A 19,612-nucleotide genomic window follows, 5' to 3' on the forward strand; every position below is an offset into this window, starting at 1 on the left:
ATCTCTGACAACTAACCATCAGCTTCTGCTTGCATTCCCCTAGTGACAGGATGCTCACTACCCCATGAATGGTCAATAAAATATCCACTCATGTTCAGCTACAATCTGCCTCCCTGCTACTCCTAGCCAGGTTTTAGTCTCTGGGCCCTCATAAATTCAGTCTACACACAGTGGCCAGTGACTGGGGCCAGTGTAGAAGTAAAAATGTTGAGTCCTCCTTCTCTCCCTTTCTCTATATCTCAGATCTCCTGCTAAGCAAATGGATGTGGCCATAGGAACAGTTAGCTGCAGGGGCAGAACTAGATCCCAGGCACCTTAAATCCTATTCCAGGGGACAGTCCTCCATTGTGGGGTGGGGATACTGAGGCTGGTGACTATCGTCAAACACACCGCAGTGTTCATGCCCTAGGCAAGTCCTGGGCTGCTCTGTGAGCAGGTGACCAGAGTGGGGGACAACTTTAGCCTCGGGCTAGAGCGGGACTCCCACCAGGGCTTTCCTAGAGCTGGATCACCTCCTCCTTTCAATTGTCACACCTGCCCTTGAAAGATTGAGAAACAGGTCAGATTCTGTGTTTAAATACAGATTCAGATAAAACTAATTTCAACGGTGTGGCTCTGAGGAGTTCGTTATCCTAGGTCCTCCCAGGACTTAATATTGTTCTTTGCTTTCATTCATTCATTCATTTGCTATATCATTTTTAAGAGCCCACTGGGTGCCCTCTCTGACCTGTGGTAAGGTTTTAAGGAGAAATTTTGCCAATCCAAAGCTCCATCTAAGCATCCGTTTCCCCATTTGTGACATAAGGGTGTTGACCTATTCTCTGCCTTTCTTGCAAGATGCGGTAAAGGTAAGTGAAAAAAATTCTCGTGTTTGAGGGTCGAGTGAATGAATGCCCTCTTTTCAACTGGACACAGTGCCTGCCCTGTGGTAGGAATGTAGCAACTACTTGTCAAATCAATAAATGATTGAATGAATTAATTAACGTTAGAAAAAATGCATTTTCCTCCTCCCTGTCACTGTCTCTCTGCTCCTGTGTTAACTCCACAGATATGTTGGCAGGACCAGCCTTGCAGCCTGAGATAAGGCCTTACCCGGGTGTCTCTCCTGTCCCTCCCCTTAGTGGGTGTGGGGCTAAGGGTAATGCCCGGTGCTGGTGGAAACGCTGCACAGAGACGGACACAGGATGGGCTCTAAGTACCAAAAGTCTGTGCGGGTCTGGCTGCCCCTGTGTGCCATAACACTGGAGGTGATTTTCATTGTCATCTTCTTCTTTTTCACCTCCTATTCAGCTTCTGTAGATGAACAGAAGAAGCTCTTGAGGGACTACCGAGGTGAGTGTCCAGAGGGGAGGTGGTCACAGAGGCAAACAGCTGGTGCAGGGAAGAGGAGGTCCTCCGGGGGCATAGGGCCTCCTTTCCACAAAGTCTCTGAAGAAAGGGGTTCCCTCATCCTCTTCGATCTTTTGCACAAAGACCCAGCCAAACATGCCGTCTCTTCTTTAGGACCAGTGTGACCATCACCTCTTCCATGAAGTCTTCCTTGTTTTGTCAGGGCAGAGGGAGGAGCCTCCTTTTCTCTGTTCCTAGATTTCCCTTTGCCAAAGGGTCTTCACAATTCTCTGCCTCCGCTGCCCCCTCTTCTCTTTCCTTAACAGCAAGGAATTTCATGGTGTTGTTGGGTTTGAGGGATTTTGTTTCCTTTTTTTTGGTCTCTTTTTCTCATTTTTGTACCACCTTCCTTTTGGAAGCTTCCTTCTTACTTAGGGGCTGGGAAGTCTTCTTTCTGCCTGCAGATCCTCAGGCGTAAGCTCTGGCTGAAGGGAATGTAGGATGGTTGTTATTTTATATATATGCAGCTAAAAATACTCATAGACTGTGATGAGAATGACTCTTAACAAGATAGACATCCACAGTGGTGTGGCTTCTGCTTTTATAAAAAAGTTGAGAGGAGTTTTCAAGTACCTCAGAGAGTCAAGATGTTGTTTATGATAATGGAAGGACCTCCTTGAGTGAGGTCCCTGAGACCAAGCAGAAACATGAGCCCGGCTGAGTGCTTGCTTGTTTCTAAGTGATGTTAGCTAGTTGACTAGAAGCAAAGGGAAGGCATCCCTGGGCCCTCAGTGGTAGAAAGAAGGACAAGGAGATGACTTGGGGAGGGAAGTCCCTACACTGCTTCATGAGCTAGCCCAGAGAGGGCACTCAGTGCCGAACAAGCAAGGCCTGGGCACAATTTTCATTCAACTTACTGTAATTCTTTTCAATCGGGTACAATGTAATTCAATCCATTCATTCATTCATTTGCTCAATCTATTACAAACCATATGGGATCCAGACACATGCTAATCAGAGCTGGTATTTACTGATTACTTACTATGTACCAGGCACTCCAGTATTCTCTCCTGGACAATCCCATGAACAGAGGAGCCTGGTGGGTTACAGTCCACAGGGTCGCAAAGAGTCAGACAGGACTGAGCGACTAAGCATTCATGCACACACCAGACACTATTTTAAATGCTTTACACTGAATCCTCAGTGTCACCCTATGAGATAGGTACCATTTTAAAAAAATAATAATTTTATTTATTTACTTTCGGCTGTGCTGGGTCTTTGCTGCTGCGAAGACTTTTCTCTAGGTGCGGCAAGTGGGGGCTACTCTCTAGTTTCGGTGCTTGGGTTTCTTGCTGCAGTGGCTTCTCTGGTGGAGCGCAGGCTCTAGGGTGCTCTGGCTTCAGTAGCTGTGGTTCCCAGGCTCTAGAGCACAGGCTCAGTAGTTGTGGTGCAGGGGTTCCAAGGCATGTAGGATCTTCTCAGATCAGGAATCGAACCATGTCTCCTGCATTGGCAGGCAGATTCTTTAGAGACAGGTACTATTATGATCTCCATTTTTCATAGGAGGAGATTAGGCACTTGGACATGGAGCGATTTGCCCAAGACTTCAGCTAGCAATAGCAGAGCAGTTTTAAATTTTGCTGTTGTTGTTCAGTTGCTAAGTCGTGTCTCACTTTTTTGCAACCCCTTGGACTGTAGCCCATCAAGCTCCTCTGTCCATGAGATTTCCCAGGCAAGAATATTGACTAGGTTGCCATTTCCTTCTCCAAGGGATCTTCCAGACCCAGGGATTGAACTTGAATCTCCTGGATTGGCAAGCAGATTCTTTACCACTGAGCCATCAGGGAAGTCCTTGGTTTAAAGTTAAGTAGCCTTATATTTCGGAGAAGGCAATGGCAACCCACTCCAGTACTCTTGCCTGGAAAATCCCATGGATGGAGGACCCTGGTAGGCTGCAGACCATGGGGTTGCTAAGAGTCAGAAACGACTGAGTGACTTCACTTTCACTTTTCACTTTCATGCATTGGAGAAGGAAATAGCAACTGACTCCAGTGTTCTTGCCTGGAGAATCCCAGGGATGGGGGAGCCTGGTTGGGCTGCCGTCTATGGGGTCGCACAGAGTCGGACACGACTGAGGCAACTTAGCAGCAGCAGCAGCCTTATATTTGGGCTTCTCTGGTGCTTAGACAGAAAAGAATCCGACTGCAAGGTGGGAGACCTGGGTTCGATCCCTGGGTTGGGAAGATCCCCTGGAAGAGGGCATGGCAACTCACTCCAGTATTCTTGCCTGGAGAATTCCTATGGACAGAGGAGCCTGGCGGGCTTACAGTCCATGGGGTCGCAGAGTCGGCCACGACTAAGCGACCAAGCACAGCACAGCACAGCCTTATATTTAAAATAGAAAAGCAACAAAGACCTGCACAGGGAATTCTGCTCAGTTTTCTACAGTAACCTAAATGGGAAAAGAATTTTAAAAGGAATGGACCCACGTATATGTATAATTTAATTGCTTTGCTGTACATCTGAAATGAACACAATATTGTTAATCAACTATGCTCCAGTATAAAATAAAAATTAAAAAATCAAATAGATTCAATAAAACTAAATTAAGGGGAAAAGATAAACTTAAGCAGCCTAGTTTGAATTTCCGTGCACTTAACCATGATGCTTCACAGCCCCATTTTACAGTCAGGTTGAGTCTCTTGTCATATAATCAGTAGGCATAGGAGCCAATATTTCAACTTTGTAGTTTGGATCCAGTTTCTTTACCCCTAGGCTGTGCTGCTAACATAGACATAAGTGTCCTTAGAAGCTCACGCCCTATGGCAGCACAGAGGAGGGCCCACAACCCAGGCGGGGAGACGGGGGTGCCAGGAAAGGCCTCTGGAGGGAAGTGACTACCCAGCTGGGCCTCAGAGGCTCATATGAAAAGGGAGGGTCTCGAGCACAGCAGGAACCATTGTGTTCATCAGACTGGACCAGGCTGGAGTTTAACCCTATAGTGCTGTCGAAGCGTAAAGAGGGAAGCAGTGGGTGGACCCATTCCCTTGAGTAAGCAGGCTGCCCTTCATTCTCTTGATCTATTAGGAAGCAGGAGTGTGATCAGTTTGGGTTTGGTTATGGAGAAAGCCATTCCAGGACTGGCATGGGGATGGGGAAGGGGCCTGACTTGAGGTGGAAGCCAGTGTGGGGACTGTAGTGTTGTATGGACTGAGGGGCTTCAAATTTTTCAAGCATGCCCCGTATTTCTATGTTCTATTTAAATCCTGCTGCAGTAATACATTTTGCACATTATCATAGATGTACTTAAATTAGAAAATTGGAAAGAAAAAAGGAAATAGAAAATATTTTCAAATGACTGATTGTGATGGTGTCAGTCACTCCAGGCAGGGTCCATTGTTACCGTGAATGATAGTGGATGGCAACTGATTCCTCAGGGTCTTCTAGATAATTTCAAATTATCTCGCTTGACTTCTTGTCAGATGTGATTAGATGGGGTTTTTTCTTTAACTCTGAATGTGACTGACGGACAGCGTGCACAAGAAGTTTCCTTCTACCCTGTTTCCGCGCTTGCCTGACATTATTCTTTTGCCTTCAATCTGTGGTTTTTGGCAGTTGTTTGAGCTGTTAGTCCATTTTGTGAAGGTTGCTGCTGCTACTGCTACTGCTGCTAAGTCGCTTCGGTCGTGTCGGACTCTGTGCGACCCCATAGACGGCAGCCCACCAGGCTCCCCCGTCCCTGGGATTCTCCAGGCAAGAACACTGGAGTGGGTTGCCATTTCCTTCTCCAATGCGTGAAAGTGAAAAGTGAAAGTGAAGTCGCTCAGTCGTGTCTGACTCTTAGCGACCCCATGGACTGCAGCCTACCAGGCTCCTCTGTCCATGGGATTTTTCAGGCAAGAGTACTGGAGTGGGGTGCCATCCGCTTCTCCGAGTTTGTGAAGGTTAGTTGAGTTAAAACTAGATAGCAATCTGTCAATCTACTTAATCTAATCCAGTCCACGTAAACTATAATAAGTCATTTAAACCAGCCAACTCTAAAAAAAGACAATTTTGAGACAACCTGGAAATCTGAATAAAATGTGAGTATTATGTAACACACAGGCATTATTGTGAGTTTTGTTAGGTGTGATAATAGCATAGTGGGTGGTTTTAAACCTATTTAGAAGTAGGTTTAACAATTTAACAAATAATGAGCCCTATTTGTTAGAGAGGCATCCTGGAAATAGAACAATGTCTGGGATCTGTTTCATGCCAAAAAGAAGAAGAAAAAGGAGAAAGAGGTAGGGAAGGAAGAGGGGGAAGGCGGAGGGGGGAGGGGGAAGAAGGAGATGGAGAAGGAGAAGGAGGGGAAGAAAAAAGAAAGGCTAAGGAAGGAAACAGGTGGAGAAGGATAATAAAAACGAGATTGAATGGGATTAACACACAACTACATATAAAATAGATAATCCACAAGACCTACTGGTTTAGCACAGGGAACTCTACTCAATAGTCTGTGTTAATCTCTATGGGAAAAGAATCTGAAAAAAGAATGGATGTATGTATGTGTGCAACTGAATCACTTTGCTGCACACGTGAAACTAACACAAGAAAAGAAGAAAGGAAGAAAACAAGGGGAGAAGGATAATTAAAAACAAGCCTGACCCCATGTGACAGTCATCAAAGCCGGGAATGGGTACGTGATGTTCACCATGCTCCTCACTCTGTTTTTGTGTATGCTTAAAATTTCCCATAATAAAGCTGTCAGTTAAGCAAAACAAAACCCTGTCATTAGTCGCAACAAGATGAATATGGAGAAATACATGTCACCCCCCCATTCAGGGGCCTAATATTCCCTCAGGACACCTTCCAAAGCTAGGGTACTGAGCTGAGATCCTAAGCAAGTCAGAGGAGGCTCCTGGATTCATCTGAACATTAAATGCTTGCAGAGTTGCAAAACTGACCAAGTGCCTTTAGGGGGAGAAGAGCCTAGATCAGTGGTCCTTAAATGTGGTCCCCAGACCAGCCACCTCAGCATCCCCTAAGAAATACCTGGGCCCCCATCCATACCTACTGATCCAAAACTCAAGGGTGGGGCCCAGCAATCTATGTTTTACCAAGCCCTAATTGACTCAAACACACAGAAGTTTGAGGACTGCTGGAGCTAGGCTGATTCACATCTCTGCTTCACTTCCTCTTCTTAGCTGTGAGACCTTGGGCAAATCACTCAATCTCTCTCTGCCTCTGGCACACGACGATAGTACTTACTAAGTTGTTGAAACGCTTGAAAAAATGAACACATAGGAAAACTGATAGAGTATTAGCTTTGAACTTCCCTTGCAGTCCAGTGGTTAAGACTCCATGTTTCCAATGCAGCGGGCTTGGGTTGGATACCTGGTCAAGAAACTAAGATCCCACGTGCCAAAAAGCACTGCCAAAAAAAAAAAAAAAAAAAAGTATTAGCTTTTTATTATGAATAAACTTTAATTTCTTAAATGTTTTAGAAAAAATGAGTAGAAATAGCAGTGCTAATATCTCTTCTTCTGGCAGCCCCTACGGATTGTCTAGAGAATTTTCTGAGGGGTGTGAACCCTACTCTGATGACCACTGGCCTGGTTGACCTGTGATGAGGTCAAATGGGCAGGGGCGGTAAAGGAGAAGCAAAGAGTCAGATTCAAGAGTTATTTAGGAGACAAAATTGGCTGTTCTTGGAGAAAACGAGAGAGGAGTCAAGGATGGCTTCAGATGTGTGATTGGCAGATGGAGGTGCCCATTTCTGAGATGGGAGGCACAAGTGGAGGGGCAGATTGTGGGATAAATGAACAATGATATGTTCATTCTGGGCTTGGGATTGAGGTGCCAGTGAGATGCCAGGGGAAAGCAATTGTATCCATTATCTCTTGCTGCATGACAAACCACCCCCAACCTTAGTGGCTCAAAATAGTAATCATCTAATTTGCTCTGGATCATGATTCTGTGGTTCAGCAATTTCAGCTGTACTGTGGTTACACAGGTCTGTCAATTTCACCTAGGGTCACCATGCATCTCCGGGGCTTCCCTGGTAGCTCAGCCAGTGAAAGACTCCACCTTCAATGCGGGAGGCTGGGGTTCGATCCCTGGGTCGGGAAGACCCCCTAGAGAAGGCAATGGCAACCCATTCCAGTATTCTTGCCTGGAGAATTCCATGGACAGAGAAGCCTGGCAGGCCCATGGGGTCACATAGAGTAAGACACGACTGAGCAGCTAAGCATCCATGCACATACCGTACATCTCCAGCTTGGAGCTTTGACTGGGGCGGACAGTCTCTGATAGCCTCATTTGCATGTTTGTCGGGTGATGCTGGCTGGACGCTTAGCCCATGTGGTTCCAGCAAACTAGCTCAGATTTTCACATGGCAGCAGAGGAATTACAGCAGTAAGAGAGGGCAAGACCCACTGCACAGGCGCTTTTCAACCCTCTGCTTGTATTGTGTTTGGTGATGTCCCATTAGCCAAAGCCAGTCACAAAGCTTAGCTCAGGTGGGAGGGGTCTATACTGGAAGGCATGACTCATTGGGGCCCATTACTGTGACCATTTGTCACATAGAGCCTGCTTGAATGCTGCCAGACTGGGGGACCATCCTGGGCCCTGCACTGTGGCTACCACCCAGTTACCCCCATACTCCTTAGAAGCAGGAAGGAGAGCTATTAAAAGACAAGAAGGGCTTTGCCAATGACGTGTACTGACGTCATCGGCACTCAATGTACACTGTACATGCTTCAGTCGTGTCTGATTCTTTGCGACCCCATGAACTGTAGCCTGCCAAGCTCCTCTGTCCGTGGGATTTTTCAGGCAAGAATACTGGAATGGGTTGCCATTTCCTCCTCCAGGGGATCTTCCTGGCCCAGGGATGGAACCAGCATCTCTTGTGTCTCCTGCATTGGCGGGCGGATTCTTTACCACTGTGCCACCTGAGGAGCCCACATCTTAGCCTTCATGGCCCTGTTGATTGGGAAACCTCTTTTTCTTTTCCCAGACTGCTGTAGGGGTAAGGGTAGGGTGGGAGATTGTGGGGGAGGGGAAGGAAGCATGAGGCTCCATGGATGGTTCCAGACCAAGGCTGCAGAGGTACCGTGCGAAGTCGGTGGTGGGGAGCAGACTGTGGAGGTCCAGCCCAGAGTCCGAGGAACAGAAGCCAGGCCTGGCTTCGGGGCTGATGAAGTGTCTGCAGGTCAGAGGGAGGTGGAAGGGTGTGTGGGGAACGGTGGAGACTCCCAGGGGCAGCCAGGCTGAAGGAGTGGGAACAGTCTTGTCCAAAGACACAGCTAACAAGTGGCAAGTCCAAGATAATTTATAGTCCCTAACATTTACCATGCACCAGTGCTAGGCTAAGCGATTCACAGGAGCCAAGGAACTCACTACTAACAGCAAACCTCTGAGCAGGTGCCATTATTTCAGACCACTTTACAGACTAGGAAGCGGGGGACACGGAGGTTGAACCAGGCTCTGAACTCTGACAGCCAGACTCAGAGGCCCACACTCAAATTTGACACTAAGGAGAGTGAAGGATGGAGGGGAGGCAGGAAGGTATAGTGATTAAACCCAGAGCCAGGATTCAGGTCTGCCAGCACCATTTGCTAGCTGTGTGACCTGAGCTAATTCCAGCAGCTCTCTTTGCCTCCCTTTCCCCAGCTGTAGAATGGGGATAATCAAAGGTACCTCCTGCATGGGCTTGTCATGGTCTAAGGCTGGCTGGCACTTGGAAGAGTGCCTAGTTTGTGGAGGGCATGGTATATGTGCCCGCTGTTACAATGATGTTGATTATTGCCCTACAGGACTCCCAGGTTAGACTGGCTCCAAGTTGAGGGACTTGCATAAACTTCTCTGGAAGGCCCACCTTAGATCGTGTGTAAAGCCCCTGGAGCGATCCTCTCCTTATCAGCCCTGGACACCTTAGGTCCATTATCTTATCAGACCAGCAGCTCATGCAGGGCACAGCACAGGCTCTGAGAGGTGGAGGCTGATACCAGTGGGGACGATGCCCTGAGCTGGGACCCAGCGTTGAAGCTGGGATACAGTTGTGAGACATGGGAGGAGCGGGGGTGGACCAGAGCCCTGCGAGGCTGGGAGAGGAAGTGGGAGGATGCAGGGGGTGAGAGTAGAGGGACTCTGAACGCAAACGTGATTTACTGACCAGTTTGGGGTGAATAGCTTTGTCAACAGCTCCAAGAAACTGCCACCCTCATTTTATCCCCCTGGCTGAAGTACAAGCCCAAGCCCACCCGCCCCCCAGGGACAGTGTGGGGTCGTAGGAGGAGAGTTCTGAGCTCTGTACTTGCAGCAGGCATGGCAGCTGTGCCTGATAAAGCCCCCAGCCAAGAGCCTCTGACTTTTTATCTTCAGAGCCCCATGGACCGCAGCCTACCATACCAGGCTCCTCCATCCATGCGATTTTCCAGGCAAGAGTACTGGAGTGGGCTGCCATTTCCTTCTCCAGGGGATCTTCCCAATCCAGGGATTGAACCCGGGTCTCCTGCCTTGCACACAGGCACTTTACCATCTGAACCACCAGGGAAGCCCTCTTCAGAGCCCCACCTCTGACCTAATCCTGGTTCCCTGCCCTTCCCACATGCTGCCCCCTGAATACACCAGAGCGGTGAGGTCCCTAGAGAGTATCAAGTCTAACTCCCATGAGCTACAGATAGGGAAACTGAGGCTCAAAGAAGGCATGGGACTTGCCTTAGGTCCCTTAGTGAGGTGTGGGCAATCAAGAGCAAGAGACAGCCGAGCACTGAGGGGAGGGCACTGCTCCAGAGCCCAGAGCTTGGCTCTGCTGCAGACATGCTGTGTGCTCTTGAGGAAGTCACAAGCTGTCTCTGGATCCCTTCTGTAGAATGAGAGGAAAATGGAAGGGTTCCCCTACTCATGGAATCTTCAGTAAGTCTGGACCCTTTGCATATAGCATTTCTGCAAAATGGGGGAACTGTTGTTTTTTTTAACAGCAGTTTTTAAGGAAATATTAAATTTGCATATCTAGAAACAGGGCACTCAGAGCTGGTACACTGGGACACCCCAGAAGGATGGGATGGGATGGGGATGGAGGTGGGAAGGGGTTCGGGATGGGGGACACATGTACACCCATGGCTGACTCATGTCAATGTATGGCAAAAACCACCACAATATTGTAAAGTAATTAGCCTCCAGTTAAAATAAGTTAATTAATTTTTTAAACAGAATTTGCATACCTAAAGTGGAGTGTGATGTCTCCAATTGGCCACAGGCCTCACTACTCCCCAATATACACTATGACCTTCATTACGTAGTTTCCTGCTCAGCTCCTGGAGGAATTCCAGCAGTCCCAAGAGGAGCCCCTATACAAAATGTGCCCATTCCACCGCCATTCCTAAGGGGATGTGAGCAGGAGACTGAAACATTGCCTCCCTTCCCTCTCCCTTATGTCAGAGAAGGTGCAAGAAGTCAGATCCTCTTGATGGTCCACTTCTCGCCCACTCCACAAGTCCCCAGATCCCATGGAGATGCCTGGGTCCCCTGTAATCAGGTTGACCTGGGATTATTATCCACCCAAGTCCTGTGTGCAAGACCCTAGCTACCTGTATTTTTCAATGGAAGTAAATTTCAATGTAAGTTGAAGAGGCTTTGGAGAGCTCTGGAAAGAAGAATTTCCTTGTTGCTATCAGACCCAAGGCTGGAGACCAGGTGACTTCTTACTGCTGTGAAGGTGATGATGGTGCTGATGGTGAATAGCCGCTATTTACTGAGCTTTCTCCATGTGCCAGGGACAGTGCCAAGCTCTTGAACAAAACATTACTTCCTTTGGATTTCCCAGTACCCTCTGAGCGGGGATAATTGCCCTTATTTAGCTGATGAGGAGAGTAAGCAACCCAAAGGCCATGCAGCTAAGAAGCTGAAACATACAAATTGCCATTCTCATAGGTCAAATGGTCAGATATTGGCAATTTAATATGATTTAACCTAATAGAGAATGATAGAGTTGGGGTCAGACAGAATTGTCTGACCTCAAAGCACAGGCTTTTTTTAAGAAAAAATTACTTACTCTCTTCATAACAGTTGTAGACAATTTTAACGCTAAAATTTTTTTAAAAAATAGAACTCTTCTAAACCCAGAGATAATCTCCGTGGGGGCGGGGAGCAGGGGGCGGAATTCCTTTAAGACTTCTCTCCAGGCATTTGCACACATGTGAACTTAGTTGGTGTTTGTTGATAAAATAGTCTTTACTATTCTGGAGCAATTACGTGTATTATACCATTTGATTCTGGCAACCTGATGAGGGAGGTATAATTATTTTTGCCACTTAACAGAAGAGAAAACCAAGAGGGCAGATAGTGTGGTAACTCAAGGCACAGGCTCTAGAGCAGACTCTCTAGGCTGAAATCCCAACTCTATTGGCTGGAGCAAATGATAACTCCTCTATGCCTCAGTTTTCACATCTGCAAAATGGTGATAATAACAGCACCCGCAGTGAAGGACGCTTGTGAGAACTAAATGAGATAGTTAACGTGAAGTGGTTTAAACAGCGTTGGCATTTGGCAAACATTTAGTAAGTGTAGGCGATTATTGAAGCTCAGAGATGTTAAATAGCTAGATTAAACCACACAGCTGGATAGTGCCAGAGCCCTGATAGAACCCCAAGCTTATCTAGTTTCAGAGCCCAAACCGTTACCCATTTTGCAAAGTTGGAGCCGATTCAAAGCATCCGCCCTTTCCTCTTCCTGGTCCCCTCCGGAACACCAGCTAAGTCCCTCTCGCCCATCTGCCATGGCAGCCACCGCACAAAGTCTGAGGCTGGGAAAGGGAGGATCACGCAGGTGGTCCTGGTGCTTTCCGATGGCCCCGCAGGTCCCCTTCAGAAGGAGTCAAAGGAGAGAGCTGTTTTTTGTAAGGATAATTTGGTTCTTGCCTGTGAACCTCTAGACCTACTACTGCCCCTTCTTTTCTGAATGACCTGAGCTAAGTCACCAAATTATGTGGCCTTATTTTCGCTTACACATGATCAGGAGGTTAAACCTGATTCTCAAAAAGCAAGAGGTCAGTACCTTTACTGAGTGTCAGCTATGTGCCGAGGACAGGTCCTGACTCCCCACGCACGTTCATATTATTGTGTTTAGTAATAACAATAATTGCTACCTTTGCTGAACACTCACTGTGGGCCAGGCTCTGTGTTAGCTCAGTCATTCCTTCCCTCAACCCTGTATGTGTTATCCCCACTATTCAGATAAGAAAACTGAGGCTTAAAGAGGGGAAGTAACTTGACCAAGCTCTCTTCAATGATCCTTAATGCCCCTTTCAGCTGCCGTTCCATAAAACTCTAACACAACCCTCCACCTTGTCTGCTTCTCTTCCTCCTTCTTGGACTCTTTACCCTGAGCAGCATTCCAGGATGTGTTCATCATGGCAACCTTTGGCTTCGGCTTCCTCAATACTTCTTTGCGGAGACATTGCTGGAGCAGCATAGCCTTCAATCTCTTTCTGCTGGTCCTCGGGGTGCAGCTGGCAGCCCTGCTGGATGGCTTCCTGACCCAACTCTCCCTTAGGAAGATGGTCATCGATATGTCCAGGTAACTAGATGGCTGCTGGATCACTTCTGGGTTCTTGGGGGTCTGGGGTTCAAGAGAGCAGATTCTAGAAGTGCTAGGATGTCTCTTTCTAGCGCCAACGCCATGCAATATTCAGGACTTACTTAAACTAACAAGTCATACATTGTCTAAAATTCATGTTTAACTGGCATCCTCTATTTAATATGACAACCCTCCTCTATGGCATCACAAGAGACCCAGATCTACAGCCCTCCTTGTATCCTTTCTTTCTTTTTTTATTGATTTTGAAAACTTATAGAGTGAATATTAGTTCAAAGAAAAAAATAATAGAGATTAGACAAAAAGAAAGAAATCTCACACTCAGAAAGGTAGTCTCTTGAAAAGAAGAAAGTACCTTCAGTCTTCAAATGCTGGTGGACAAGAAATAGCCATGCCTTTAGTTTCTTTAAATTAACTTTGATCTATTTAGATGCCTTTAGAAGAACTAGCAAAATTAACCTGTGTTGCTAGATGTCAGAATAATGGTTACCTGAGGTGGTTCTTGATTAGGAAAAGGCTCAAAAGAAACTTACGGGGTGCAATAAACATCCTCTTGGGCTTCCCTGGTGGCTCAGTGTTAAAGAATCCGCCTACCAATGCAGGAGAGGCAGTTTCAATCCCTGGGTCAGAAAGATCCCCTGGAGAAGGGAAATGGCAACCCACTCCAGTATTCATGCCTGGAAAATCCCATGGACAGAGGAGCCTGGTGGGCTACAGTCTGTGGGGTCACAAAGGAGTCAGACACGACCTAGCGACTAAATAACAAAAACGTTCTCTATGCATTCTGGGTGGTGGTTACACGAGAGTGTATATGTGCATATACGCCCGGTGCTACATGCTCAGTCATGGCCCTGTGACCCCACAGACTATAGCCAGCCAGGCTCCTCTGTCCATGGGATTTTCCAGGCACAAATACTGGAATGGTTTGCCATTTCCTCCTCCAGGGGATCTTCCCTGACCCAGGAACTGAACCCACATCTTGTGTGTCTCCTGCATTGGCAGGCGGATTCTTTACTACTGAGCCCCTGGAAAGCCCATATACGCACATATACACATCCATAAAGTTGTACAAATCTGCAGAAATAAGTCATTCACAGTCAATAGGAGGAACAAGGTAAAAAAAAATGTTTTTAATTGTTTTTTGGTTTTATCCAGTTCTGAAACTTTTTATTGCCCACATGATGGTAAATCCCATCTCAAGTATCTGGGGACCACATCACCTTACAAGGCCATTCTACCCTCCCCTCTGATACCCTGCTAAAACTCTGGGCACTACTGTCAAACACCTCTCTATGAGCCAGGCTCTGTGCTGGGCACTTCACAAACATTATTTGTTTAACTCTCTCATGGAGGGGTCTGACGTGGTGTACCGTCAAGGAATGAGATGCTCAGAGCTCACAAGACACTTGCCTAGGGTCACACAGCTAAGTGGTAGAAGTGGCTTCAGTTTTCATTCTGTAGCCTTTCCCACACACTGCAAAGTGGCCATGATAAGAAACACAGTCTAGCCAGCTCCCCATTGGCCCTGAAAATAACTCTCCACCTTTTTTTCTTTTTTAATTCGGGCTTCTTTTATTAAAAAAAAAATTTTTTTCCCCATTTTTTGGCCACGATGATTTTTGGCCTACAAGATCCTAGCTCCCCAGCCAGGGATGGAGCCCTCACTGCCTTCACTGGCAGTGTGGAGTCTTAACCCCTGGACTGCCAGGGAAGTCCCCTCCACGTTTTTTCTTTTAAACCATTTTAGAGCTGATCCCCAGGGGGAATCTATAACCCCACCCCCACCCCAGCAAGCACCCGGGGAGTGACAAAGGGCGTTCTGGGGGAGCCTGACAGGGTGGTCCTGCAGGGTTTCTGCAGCCTTGGCTCAAGTCACACAAGCCTTTGGGCTCCCGCACCTGAGTCTCCAGGCATCTCCCGTCTGCCCCTTCTTCTGACGTCCTGCCTGCAGGAATCTGTTTGCTCTTGATTCAATCTGGAAAGACAAGAAGAGGCCGTTTACCACCTGAGTGAACACCCCTGCCCCGCCCTGACTGCTCGGATCCTCCTGGCAGTGACCCCCAACGGGACCGGCTTCACAGAATTGAACAATGGGCTCCTTTCTGACCTTTCCTGCTCTGACTGGGGTGGTGGGCGGTGCCCAGGGCTGCCTCCCAGCCGGGCCCTCTCCCTCTCCCTGTCCTGAGGCCTCACCCACCGGTGCAGACTGACTTGACTCTAAATCGGTTCTGCCTTGAGTCATCGATGACCAGTCCCTTCAGGACAGGGGCCTGTCTTATTCACTCTTCTCCTCCTTTGTTTTCCTCACACAGTAAGGACTTAGTAATTGGTTATTGGAACAAAGATGAAAATGCAAAAGAACCCTAATATATGTGATGTTTTTAATGCTGTACATTGAGGGCCTATCATAGCAATAACTAGCTCCTGACTGTGTTTGACTCACTTTGCCCTCCCAACAGCTCCAAAGGCCTTGCCTCTACATTTACAGATGAGGACATGGAAACAGTGTGGTTAAGGCATTTGCCCAAGGCCACACAGCCAGGAAGTGGCTGAGTCAGGACTCCAGCCTTGGCAGCCTGGAGAGAGATTGTCCTAAGCACTGCAGTTCACTGTCTCAACACCGCCCCCATCCCTGGGGTCTGAAATCCTGCCACTGGCACAGAATCTCTTGAATTAGTCCTTTGCCAATGAAATGAGCTCTGGGAGTTGGTGATGGACAGAGAATCCTGGCGTGCTGTAGTCCCCGGGGTCGCGAAGAGTCGGACATGGTCGAGTGACTGAACTGAACTGAATGAAATGAGTGTTCACCAGGAAGATAACATGGTCAGCCACAATGAAACACTGAGTGACCCATTATTTCCAATAATTCCTGGTCCCTCTGAGACGTTTTCCCCATACCCTTTGCCCTCCTCTGGCCTTTCTTCCAAAATCTTTGAGCCTTCAGCAGGACACTACTTTGGCAGCAAACAGTGGGAAGGCTGTGTCCAAACTTCAGAGCCCAGGCTTTGGATCCAGGCCGGCTGGGTGGGCTTGAACCTTGTGTTTGTCATTAACTAGCTGTGTGGCCATTACCAAAACAGTCACCTCGATTAGTCTCAATGTCCTGACCTGTTAAATGGATGTACTGGATGGTACCTAGCACCATCGCTTTACAGAGGATTACCTGGAGGATTTAAATTTAAATGAGATGATGTACTTGCAAGACTATTACCCATAATGCTCAACAGACGATGATGGTGATGATGGTGGCAGTGGTGGTAGCATCATCATCAACTCCTAGGGGGAAAGGTGGTCTCAGCAAGGTGCACAGAGGAGGGTGGGTTGGCTTAACCACCATGGATTGTCCACTTTGGTACCACCTCCCCCAGGAAGCCCTCCCTGATGAGTCCAGTTCCTAGTGCTCTCTTCCTCCAATGAACCCCTCTTGCCTCGTGGTATCACATGCCATGCTTGACTCTTTGCGACTCCATGGACTATAGCCTGCCAAGCTCCTCTGTCCATGGGATTCTCCAGGCAAGAATACTGGAGTGGGTTGCCATGCCCTTCTCCAGGGGATCTTCCCAACCCAGGGATCGAACCTGAGAGTCTCCTGCAGCTCCTGCATTGCAGGCATGTTCTTTACCTATTGAGCCACTTCGGAAGCTGCGTGATATCACAGATCGTCTTAATTGACAGGGTCGTGATGTCCTCTTTGTCTCTGCAGGCCAGTCGTAAGTGCCCTGAAAACAGAAGCTGTTTTCTCCTTCCAAATCCCCACACTAAGCTTGCTCACTTGTCAAGGGAAGGAAAGAGTCAGTAATAACACTGAGTTAGTTCTTTGTGCCCGGAGAAGGCAATGGCACCCCACTCCAGTACTCTTGCCTGGAAAATCCCATGGATGGAGGAGCCTGGTGGGCCACAGTCCATGGGGTCGCTAAGAGTTGGACACGACTGAGCTACTTCACTTTCACTTTTCACTTTCATGCATTGGAGAAGGAAATGGCAACCCACTCCAGTGTTCTTGCCTGGAGAATCCCAGAGACGGGGGAGCCTGGTGGGCTGCCGTCTATGGGGTCACACAGAGTCGGACACGACTGAAGCGACTTAGCAGCAGCAGCAGTTCTTTGTGCCAGTCCTGGTGTGCTCCACACACGGGCATGACCATTCCTTCTAATCCCTCACCCCGCTTTCATGAGATAAGTATTACCATCATTCTTATTTTACAGATGAAGAAACAGGCTCAGTGAGATTAAATAGCTAAAGTAGAAAAGCTGGAACTGGAAGCCAGACTTGTCCTTCTTCTAAACCCAGTCTTTTTTCCACTACAAGGAGAGGGAGAGATGAGGATTCAGTTCAGTTCAGTTCAGTCGCTCTGTCGTGTCCAACTCTCTGGGACCCTATGGACTGCAGCACAGCCAGGCTTCCCTGTCCAAAGCGGTGCCTGCATCACCGGAGGAATGGCAGGTGAAGAGCGCCCTCTATTGAGCATCTGTGTGTGATGACGGCAGAAGAGAAGCCCAGGGCAGAATCCTAGCAGTCAGATGTTCCTATGAGAACCTCAGCGCATCTTTAGTTTGGAAGAGTGTGTCCAGATCAATCTCTCAACGTGTGGCTGCCACCCTGATGGAAGAAGAGAATGAAAGAGATTCCAGACCGGGCAGCATCCATCCCCATGAGAGTAGAAATGTTGTGTGTTTGCTCTCCTGTTCTGTCCCCAATTTCTTGAAAAGTGTCAGGCAGAGAGTAGGTCCTCAACAAGTGTTTGTTGAATAAATGAATGAATGAACTAGAGGCATTGTTCCTTCTCTGTCATCCCTGTCTTGCCCATTCTCCCCAGTATTCAGAGAGCCACCATGATCGCTACATCTGTGCTGATCTCCGCGGGTGTCGTCCTGGGGAAGGTCAACCTGTTGCAGCTGGTGATTATGACGCTGATAGAGGTGACAGCCTTCAGTGCCACGAGGCTGGTCAGCATAAGCTACCTCGATGTGAGTCCTGGTGATGTGAAGAGGGACCTCTGGGATAAGGAATGAGCAGGTGGAAGGGGAGGGCTCCATCTCCATTTGATAAAGCTTCTGTGATGAAAAAAAAAATTAGAGACAGGCCAAAATGGGGTTGCAAAAGTGTGGTGTCTGCTCAACATTTAAACACACTGAGCAAATGCTATGGAAGGGGGTTCCCACAATAAAAACACGGCTGTCAAGGAAAGAGGTCAGTTCCTCACCATAGGCAGCGCATTATAAGCCTTCTCCTGCTTTGTTATGGTCCTCATGGTGGTTGTTTTAGAAAGCCACATTAAGTAAAAGTCATCTCCTCTCTTCTCTGCAATGTGTTAGTTTAGCTGGTTCAGGGAAGGGTTTAGCATTGATTTTGAGAGTTCATGTCTTCTTAAAAACTTCATTTCAGCCTGGGCTTCTTTTGTGGAAGGACTCGGGGGAAACCAGAGCCATAAACCAGAGCTGTTTCAGCTCGGACACAACTCAAGAAATGAGAATTCCAATTTGACAATTGCCATATGTGGTTTTTATATTCCTGGGAGACCTCAAAGAGATTAAAAATGCAAGATCTCTTCCACAGACTTACATTTTTACATGTGACTAAGTGTTCCTTACTTTTTCATTCATTCATTTCACAAATATTTGTTCTGAGCCTGTTCTGTACCAGGCAGTGGGAAAATGTGACTGTCATGGAACTTCCTTGTTTATTGGCAGAGGGAAAGACTGCCAATAATCAATAAAATAGGCAAAAGAGATAGCATGTTGAAAGTGAAAGTATTAGTCGCTGTCATGTCCAATTCTTTTGACCCCATGGACTGTAGCCTGCCAGGCTCCTCTGTCCATGGAATTCTCCAGGCAAGAATAATGGAGTGGGTTACAAGTTCCCTGGGTCAGGGGAACTCCCCAACCCAAGGACTGAACCCACATCTCTTATGTCTCCTGTATTGCATGCAGGCAGATTCTTTGCCGACTGCTCTATAGCAGGGCTCTATAGCAGGATAGATAGTGATAAGTACAATGGAGGAAAAAACACAATGAAGGAAGAAGATAGGAATAGTTGGGAGAGGGGATAAGGTGTTAGAGAGAGTGGCCAGGGAAGGCTTCATTGGGCAAATAATTTCTGAGTAAAGAGCAGGTGGCAGCAGGTGTGCAAGTCACGTGGGTATCTGAGGACAGGGGCAGATCAAGGGCAGAGCTGTGGGAGTGGTCTGCATCTTTCAAGAGTAGGATCTTATTACTGACACTATTCCTTTTAATTTTTTATTTTATTGTTATTCTTTTTTGGCTGCATCATGCCATGTGGAACTTCCCTAGCAAGGGGGACTAGGAATCTAACCTGTGTTCCCTACAGTGAAAGCATGGAGTCTTAACCACTGAACGACCAGAGAAGTCCACTGCTACATTGTTTAGAATTGTTGGTATATAATGATAATAAGCCTGCAATGCAGGAGATCCATGTTCCATCCCCGGGTCAGGAAGTTCCCCTGGAGAAGCGAATGGCAACCCACTCCAGTATTCTTGCCTGGAGAATTCCATGGACAGAGGAGCCTGGTGGGCTACTGGCCATGGGGTCACAAAGAGCTGGACTTGACTGAGCGGGTAACACTTTCATTTTCAGCTGTAATAAAAAGGAGATGGACTTTTAGTTGCTTTTATTATTGTTTTAAATTCTCAACAGGCAACACATCCCCTTATTGCCTGTACCCAGAATAGAGCACTCCCTCTACTCTGTA

The 19,612-nt window shown here is 47.5% G+C and overlaps 1 protein-coding gene across 1 annotated transcript in view; it reads left to right on the forward strand.

Moving 5' to 3' along the window:
* Positions 1-1,184: 1,184 nt before the first annotated feature.
* The window catches only part of LOC109573713 (RH-like protein IC), a 40,909-nt gene continuing 22,481 nt past the window's right edge, over positions 1,185-19,612 (forward strand). The window contains exons 1-3 of the mRNA XM_019981089.2: positions 1,185-1,332; positions 12,699-12,885; positions 17,720-17,870. Of these exons, the coding sequence (XP_019836648.2) occupies positions 1,185-1,332; positions 12,699-12,885; positions 17,720-17,870 (486 nt within the window). The remainder of the gene's footprint in view (positions 1,333-12,698; positions 12,886-17,719; positions 17,871-19,612) is intronic.

The sequence above is a fragment of the Bos indicus genome, chromosome 2 (assembly GCF_029378745.1).
Source record: "Bos indicus isolate NIAB-ARS_2022 breed Sahiwal x Tharparkar chromosome 2, NIAB-ARS_B.indTharparkar_mat_pri_1.0, whole genome shotgun sequence".
In the NCBI taxonomy this organism is placed as follows: Eukaryota; Metazoa; Chordata; class Mammalia; order Artiodactyla; family Bovidae; genus Bos; species Bos indicus.